Genomic DNA, 8,172 nt, shown 5'->3' with positions numbered 1-8,172 from the left:
GTTGCCCAGGTGGGTCTTGAACCCGCGGGCTCTGGCAATCCACTCACCTCAGCCTCCCAAGGTGCGGGATTACAGGCTGAGCCACCGAGCCCGGCTACTTTTTTTTTTTTAAGTAGATACATTTTTGTCAAAGTGTTTATTCCATTTGGCATGTTGCAGACTCTGGGTACTGGGCTTGTCACTGATCGCAGGGCGTGGCTGTACCCTGACGCCTGTCCCCATGCAGACGCCTCTAGCCTCCAGTGGAGCTCTCTGGGGACATGCCGGAGGGGACGGTGCTGGTGGGGAGGCAGGCCTCACCCAGGATGGGTGGTCTGTGTCCTTTGAACTGGGCCCCTTTACAAACTGCCTGGGAGGTGGCCGGTAGCTTCTTCATCCCTGCCTCTGGCCAGCCCTTGGTTCATTCTGGGGACCTGGTGTAAGCTCAGCCAGCTGGAGCAGGAGGCTGGAGGGTTTGCAGCATAAGGAGTGGTGGGTGGGAGGAGCAGGCCGAGGGAGGGGATGGTGAGAGGGTCCTAGGCAAGCCCTGGGGTCGGAGGTATGCAGTGGCCACTAGCTGGCACCCACAGGGGAATAAATGCATGAGCCCCGCTGACCCCAGGATGGAGCAGACAGAACAGATGAGAAGGCCCCGAGGTCCCCAGGAAGGTCCTGGGACTTGAGCCCCCGGGGACACACCAAGTGCATAAGGGCCTGTGGCCCCATATGGTGGGTGGACATTGGCTTAAACAGTGCATGCAAGGGGCTTTGCAGTAGGACTTCTCAGGGCCTTGGCCACACTGTACAGGGGAAATCCCAGGGGGCCTGTGGGGCACAGTGTCTGTTGCCCATGGAAGCTTCTTAAGAGGGTGCACCCCCCGGGAATTGGCTTCGGGAAACAGCCCTAAATGTGCCCAGCTGACAGCTCCTTGGTCCAGCGGGTGGAGGTGACAGTGATGGAGGGCTTTGGGTGCTATTCTATTCCTGGGGTCCCCGCGCTGCGCTGCAGAGACTCAGCTCTCCCTCGCCTTTGGTGAGGGTGGAGGACAGCCTTGCCCGGGGTGGCCTGGGCCCTCCACCCCATCTCCAGTTCTGCCCCTCCATTCCACATGCTCCTTCAGGTCTTTCCCAGGAGGCGGCCGGGGCGCACCCCAGCCCACAGACCCCAGGGGCTGCCCTTGGCCCAAGGGAGAAGCCCAGGCTCCCTAGGTGCCGTCCAAGCCCTGCCCGGGCCCCTCCCTGTCTTTCCCTGTGACCTAACTCGCCGGCCGCTTCCACCTCCTGGACATGACCGTGGGGTTCTGGGCTTGGTGGTCCAGGCTCGGGGTGGCTGAGCTGTCATGCCGCAGATAGGCCAGTGGGACCCCGAATCCAGCCACAGGGCAGGGTGGGCTGAGGCTGAACCTGAGAACGCCCCAGGGGCTTTGCAGAGGGGGCTCAGCTCTGTGATGGGCCATGTGGGTTTTGTCCCCTGGTGGGAACTGGTGGCTGGTGACAAGAGGGGGAACCTGTATCCCCCCTTGCTGACCCCCACCCCAGAGACCCCGTCCTGGAGGGAGGGCCTTCCCTAGACTGGAGGGAGCCCAGGGAATATAGCGCCTTGGGCTGTGGCTTCCGGTCTGCAGCAGAGCAGGGGCCGTGGCGGGTTTAGCCGGGGCCTTGCGGGTGGTGGCTTCCAACCCTGATGTCCCAGCTCCCCTTGGCCCTCAGCGTCTGGTGTCCCACCCTGTGGGCAGGACTAGATGGGCCTGGCATGGGGTCCCTGGGCCTGGGCTTGAGCCCCGCTCTCGGTTTGTCCAGGCAGCCCCTGCCTGGCCTGGCCTATGTCGTCACCCTCTGGGGTCACTTGCGTGTCCCAGGTGGGGGCGTGGCGAGGCCACGGCCTCATGCGTCCCGTGCGCCCCCTCTTCCTCTGCAGGGTGCTGACGGAGCTGGTGTCCAAGATGCGGGACATGCAGATGGACAAGACAGAGCTGGGCTGCCTGCGAGCCATTGTGCTCTTCAACCCCGGTACGGTCTCCTGCCTCCACACCTGCCTGGCCTGTCGGGGCAGCACCTGGGTCTCCCCCTGTTGCTCAGTGTGAGGCCAGCTCCTGCCCTCGCCCAGCCTTGGGGTGCCCCCTCGAGGGTATCATGGCCACGCCACGAGGGGCATAAGCCCTGTGCACAGCAGGGCTCGGGGAGGCCATGTCAGTAGGGTCCGGGGTGACAGTCCTGAGCGCTGCGGTCCTCGTCTCAACAGGGGCCGGCTGTTCCGGGGCTTCAAGCTGAGGCTGGGGCTGGGAGGTCAGGCCTGCTGGGTGTCCTGGAGTGAGCGGCCGCGGCCTGAGCCTCGGGGCCCGGGTGTTTCTGGGGCTGGAGTGGGGCCCGGGCTCTGCCAGGCACCCCCCAGCTGCTGGAGTCTGCTTTAGAAGCCTCAGGGTGGCCCTCCTTCACCCGTAAGCATTGACCCCGGCCCGTTTGCTGGGTACCCAGTGTGGGAGGCCCTTCGAGCCCTCAAGGACTTAGCGGGAAGTGCCAAGGTGTACTGCGGGCATGGGGGACGCTGAGGCAACGCTTCAGAGACGCCAGGGAATGGGAAACGAGGGGTAGGGAGAGCTGGCGGGGGCCCCCAGTGGCCTGGAAATCCCACAGCGTCTGGGCTTCTCTTGGGGGCCGGTGGCCCAGCCCTGGGGCTTCCCGCAGGGAGGGAGCAGGTGGTCTTATGGGCTGGAACCTCAGTGGCTATGGGCTGGGTGGGGCGTGCGGACGGGGAGGGTTTGGGGATGCCCAGGCAGGGCCCAGAGCAGGACGAGCCTGCGGAGTCCCTGGGCCTTGGCCTTGGTCTCACTAGCCAGCTTCGAGGGATTGGCCTGGGCCGGAGCTGGGCGTGTTCTTGTGGAGGGAGCTCTTTCCTGGGGACGTGTGTCCCCCAGGCTTGTGCTTCCGGGCTGTGGTCTTGCCAGTGCAGGCGGCCCTAGGGGGTCTGCCTTTGGTTGTGTGTGGCCTGGCCACGGCGCTGCTTCGCCAGCAAGGCCTGGGCATGGGCTTCAGGGAGGGGAGGAGATGGGGGGAGCTGGGGCAGGTTGCTGAGGAGTCCTGGGACCCCGGACCCCTGGCTTTCACGTGGAGTCACATGTACTTGGGAAGTTTTGGCAGCTGCAGTCCCGGGCAGCCCTGCCCATTCTGGGCTCCCAACTCTTGGGTCCTGTACTTGGCACTGGGCGAGTCTGAGGCCCTGAGGATGGACTTTGGGGCCGCTACCCCCACCCCCACCCCCACCCTGTGGAGCTGGCTGCTTCTGGGGGAGAGTGCGGACCTTCACCCTTGTCCGTGGGGCTGAGTCACAGGCAGAAAGGCGTCTGTTGTCTCTCCTGGTTGCCAGGGGTCACAGAGTCCTGACACTTTACGGACGGGAACACTGAGACTCCGGTGGCACATGACAAGTGGGCTTGGAACCGGGGCAGCCTGGCCCCAGCAACATTTCGTCCACTGATGCCGGGCCCTGGGAGAGAACACGGGTGGCATGTGCAGCAGCCCCCCTGCATGGCGGCTGGTGGGGGAGACCCCCCTGACTGAGGCCTGAACCCTGGGGCGGTGCCCGGGACAGCCCCCCAGTGGAGGGGTCTGACCTGCGGCCTCTTCTCCTTGCAGACTCCAAGGGGCTCTCGAACCCGGCCGAGGTGGAGGCGCTCAGGGAGAAGGTCTACGCGTCCCTGGAGGCGTACTGCAAACACAAGTACCCCGAGCAGCCGGGAAGGTGGGCCCCCTGCCCCAGACAGATGGGAGGCTGTGAGCCCCCACTCCTCCGGGGTCCTGGTGTGGGAACGAGAAGGCAGTGCCTCCCCAGGACCAGCCTGTGACCTCCAGCATGTCCGAGAGGCGGCGGAGGCCCTGCAGGCCAGCAGGCCTGCGGGGCACGGCACCCCACCCCCACCCCGTGGTCCCATGGAAAGGACGGCCCAGTGCCCGGCATGGAGTAGGTGCCTGTCTTTGTTGAGAGCCTCGATGAAGCCTGTGCTCCACCCTACCCCTTCACTGCCCCGGTGTCACCAGGGGCCAGGTGCCACCAGCACATAGTAGGTGCTTTACAGACATGTGTAGGCCAGGTGGCCGGATGTCTGCACAGAGTAGGGACTTTAGAGCCATGAGCAGAACAGGTGACTGGGGCCTGAGGGCAGAGCTTGTCTTTCTCCCCTGCCCGGCTGTGGGCCCCGGGAGAGCTGGGATTCTCTCGTTTCTGAGTCCGAGGCGCACAGTGGGGCTCCAGGAGGAGAAACACTCACGGATTCCTGGAATTCCAAGTCAGCTTTCCGGATTCTGCCCCTTCCCCCTACAGCGGCATCCCCGGGCTCTCCGTTCACAACTGTGTGCTCACGACTGTGTGCTCACGACTGTGTGCGGGGCTTGGGGAGGGTGGAGGCCGAGCCCGCGGGGAGGACTTCCGCCCACCGCCCAGCCTTCCCGCCGCCGGAACGCACATGGTTAACCGTGTCCATGCTGCCTGCTCCGCCCTCCTCTGGTTCGGCTTAAAGTGAAACTTCCCAGAGGACAGACAGGAGGGGGTGGCAGGCGCTTGTTTTTCCTGGCTTCTTGCCCCAGCCCATCTCGCCAGCTCAGCAGAAACAGCGAGTTCCCTGGCCCCGCTCCAGCCTCAAAGCTGCGTGTTTGCCTTTAAGGCGAGGATTGCGGGGCGGCCTAGCCCAGGGCTTCCCCCGAAATGCCAGACTCTGCCGATCGCGCCTGAGGGCCTCCTGCCCCCGGAGGGTCTTTGTGGAGAGACCCGCAGTGCACGGTGGGGGCCTGGGCAGGCGTGGACGTCCTGGAGGCCCCCCAGTCCCGGCCCTGCCACCCGGTCCTTGGCGGCAGCTCTGCCCTCCAGCCCGGAGCGACCGACCTGGCCCAGCCTCCTGCCAGAGCCCCCGGGCCCCTCCCTCTTCTCTCCCTGCCCGTCCCTGCCCCTGGAGGTGCCCCAGGGGTGGGCGGGGCCCTGAGCGGCAGCACCAGTTCCCCTGGCCCTCCTGCCAGCCGGCTCTGACCACCCTGTGCCTCTGGGCCTGGTGTCTGTGGCTCTGTTTCTGGCCAGGGGGTAGCCCTGGTGTGGGGAGCACGACCTGCGTAAGCATAGAGCTCCTTGGCTCAGGACTGGCTCCCCCACCAGTGGGGGCTCTACCTGGACACCCGTACCCCTTCTCAGTCACTCCTTGAGTGCCCTGCATGTTACCCGTCATCTCCATTCTGGCACAGGCCCCGTCATCTCTCAGATCCATTCGTGTGCTCTCTCCCTTGCTTAAAATCCTGCTGTGGCTTCCAGTTGCCTTCGGAGCAAGCCCACCTTCTAACTTCCCCACCAAGAGCCACCTCTGGTCCCTGGCCCTTCCTCTGGGTCCTTGGCCCTATGGATCTTCCATCATGCTTTGCTGCCCTCTGGCCACCTCTTTCTTGGACTCCCTCCTTCTACCTGGAGGCCCAACTATCTCACCCTGCAGACCAGGTCCAAGGCGTCAGACTTCAGACCTAGCCTTGTCTCCAGGGAGGCCGCCGGCACCCGGGCAGAGGGTGGGAGAATCGCCCCTTGCCTGGCCCGTGCCCTTCACCTGGCCCAGTCCTCACATGGCTACGCCACTCCCCTGACCCATGGCCTTCACCTGGCCCAGACTCTTACCTGGCCTGGCCCTCGCCTCTCACCTGGCCCGGCCCGCACCTGGCCAGGTCCCCTCACCCGCTCGGCCCTCACCTGGCCCAGGCTCTCCGCGAGCCCCCGCCTCTCACCTGGCCCGTCTCACTCGACCCGCCTCTCACCCGGCCCAGACCTTCCGCCGGCCCCTGCCCCTCACCTGCCTCGCTTACCTGGCCCAGACCCTCAGCCGGCCCTCTCCCGCAGGTTCGCCAAGCTGCTGCTGCGCCTGCCGGCCCTGCGCTCCATCGGGCTCAAGTGCCTGGAACACCTGTTCTTCTTCAAGCTCATCGGGGACACGCCCATCGACACCTTCCTCATGGAGATGCTGGAAGCCCCGCACCAAATGACTTAGGCCCTCGGCCCCTCACCCGCCGGGCCGGCCGCCCCGTCTGGACGCCAGCTGCTCTCAGCCTGAGCCTGCTCCGCCCTTCTCTGCCTGGCCTGTCTGGACCTTTGGGGCGCAGCCTGTCACTGCTCGGCCTGAGAGACATGTCACCTCCTCATTCTTATTCTGCTCGTCGGTGGCCCAGGGCAGGGGCTTTCCCGGGCCGCCGCTGCAGTGGCCAGAACTGGTCTGAGGCCCAGCCAGGCCCTTCTGCCGTCTGGCTCTGGGGATGCCCTGCTGTCCCCGGAGGAGTAGTGACTGGCGGGTCTCCGGCCCCAGGACTGCAGGAGTGGAGAAGGAGGCGTTGTTTCAGTTGCTGTTCATTGTTGCCGGTCTTCAAAATCCCCTCGTGCGGCCCTCCTGTCGGGAGTGACCTGTCTTCGCCTGCCCGGCCAGTCCGCGGCAGCCCCACGATCAGGAGGGGACAGGCGGGGACGGGCTGGTGTGTCATTGGGAGAGGCCTCAGCTGCCGCCAGGAGAGGAGGGGGGACTTTTGGGGCAGGCAGGTTTCCCTGTGCTCAGTTTCCAAAGATAACTCGCAGTTCTGCCCTCAAGCCAGTGGAGCGTGAGCCGGCCTCTGTGTAAGCGGTCGAGGCTACAGGGTCTGGGGGCTCTCGCTCACCCCACCTTGGGCTCCTCTTGGCCTCGTTGTCCTAGTTTCAGGTTCTGCCCGCCATGTTCAACCCAGGGTGACCCGACCCGAGTGGCCTGGCCTCTCCCATCTCAAGTCTTCTCTCTCAGTGTGTGAGGTGGGCCGAGGCTAGCCCTTGGTTCCTGGCGGGCTAGCCCAGTCTCGGGCCTCAGCGGCTGGAAGCACACGGGCTCCGCTGGCCTCTCGTCGGCACACACTGGCCACCCAGGAGACCCTAGGGGACAGGAGGGAGGAGGCTACGGGAGGCCTGGGAAACGGAGGGACTGTGGATGGACATGTCACGCAGGCAGCTGTGGCTGTGGCTGTGTCCTGGGGGCACTGTGTGGCCTGCTCTTTGGCTAGCTGCTCGTGTCTGGAAGGCTCTTGGAGCCCAAGAACTTTGAGTACCAGTGTCCTTGGGGTGGGGGTCCAGGCCCTCGGGAGCCCCTGCCAGGGTGGTCTGTGGTCCACGTGGCTCACCCAGAGCCTTCTCTGAGAGCCTGCCGCACGCCCGCTCCGCGGAGGGTGGCTTGGGGTTCCCGTCCAGCCCCGAGGGCACGGCCTCTGCCCCAGCCTCCCGGGGCGTGGCCCGCTCAGGTTGAACTCGCCTCTTTTGCACTGGAAGGCCCTGCCCCGGCCCAAGGACTTCATGCGTCTCAGACCGTGGCCCCAGCCTTCGCTGGTGGAGGTGCCTGAACAGGGGAGCACTGGTCGGGGCTTGGGAAGGGGGTCTTGTCTTCCCAGCAGCAGACCTGGGACAGGAGTGGGGGCTGCCTTCTCCCAAAGTCTGTGATCTCGAGCCGAGGGGTGTGGGGCGCCCTGGCAGAGGCTTCCTGGGTGGGCGGGAAGCTACTGGGCCACGGGAGAGGCGGGTTTCCAGCTTGGGGGGAGAACGTGTCCATTCTTTGCTTTCCAGCCGGAGCTGGGCCCAGGCATCTGGGCAGAGGCCACAGCTGAGTCTGCTTGAGACCGAGCTGTCAGAGATTCTAGAATCATCTCCTTCCTCTACCCGCCCCCACGCCTTCCAGCGTGGTGGTCCCTGTCTCTTCCACCATCCCAAGGCTGAGATGGTGTCCAGGCGAGCCTCACACCCTCGCTGGGGCCTTGGCCAGCTGTCCATCCTCCCAGCCTCTGCCACAAAGCCTTGGCAGCCGTCAGGGCACAGGGACAACGGGCAGAGGGAGGTGGGTGCTCTCGGATACCGGATTGTGGCACCCAGGGCCTTCTGGGACCGGCGTTCCCCCCATGCATACTGGGACGCCCATCCACACCAGGGGTCCCAGAGGAGGAAACCTGGGGAGGCAGCAGGTCCCTGCGCTCTGGGATTGGCCTCTTCTTGGGAACTGTTGTTTCCGGCCGTGGCTGACTGGCTGTGGAGCGCTGGGGCCCCGGGCCACCAGCCCAGAAACCAGAACCCCAGACCCTGGCCCATCCAGCCTTCCCTGCCCCCAGGCCGCAGGCTTTTCTGGTGGGCGTCTCGTCGCCTCCCCTCGGTCTTATCATCTTTGTCACGGGGAA

The 8,172-nt window shown here is 65.4% G+C and overlaps 1 protein-coding gene across 1 annotated transcript in view; it reads left to right on the top strand.

The window, feature by feature from the left end:
* Positions 1-6,143, top strand: part of RXRA (retinoid X receptor alpha) — a 29,670-nt gene extending 23,527 nt beyond the window's left edge. Inside the window, exons 7-9 of the mRNA XM_008054130.1 lie at positions 1,898-1,989; positions 3,613-3,718; positions 5,843-6,143. Coding sequence (XP_008052321.1) covers positions 1,898-1,989; positions 3,613-3,718; positions 5,843-5,990 — 346 coding nt within the window. The 3' untranslated portion in view covers positions 5,991-6,143. The remainder of the gene's footprint in view (positions 1-1,897; positions 1,990-3,612; positions 3,719-5,842) is intronic.
* The last annotated feature ends 2,029 nt before the right edge of the window (positions 6,144-8,172 follow it).

This window comes from Carlito syrichta, unplaced genomic scaffold (genome assembly GCF_000164805.1).
Source record: "Carlito syrichta isolate Samal-C Ts95f unplaced genomic scaffold, Tarsius_syrichta-2.0.1 Scaffold77462, whole genome shotgun sequence".
Lineage (NCBI taxonomy): Eukaryota > Metazoa > Chordata > Mammalia > Primates > Tarsiidae > Carlito > Carlito syrichta.
The sequence above is the reverse complement of the archived record's forward strand: the minus strand, read 5'-3'. Positions and strand labels throughout refer to the sequence as shown.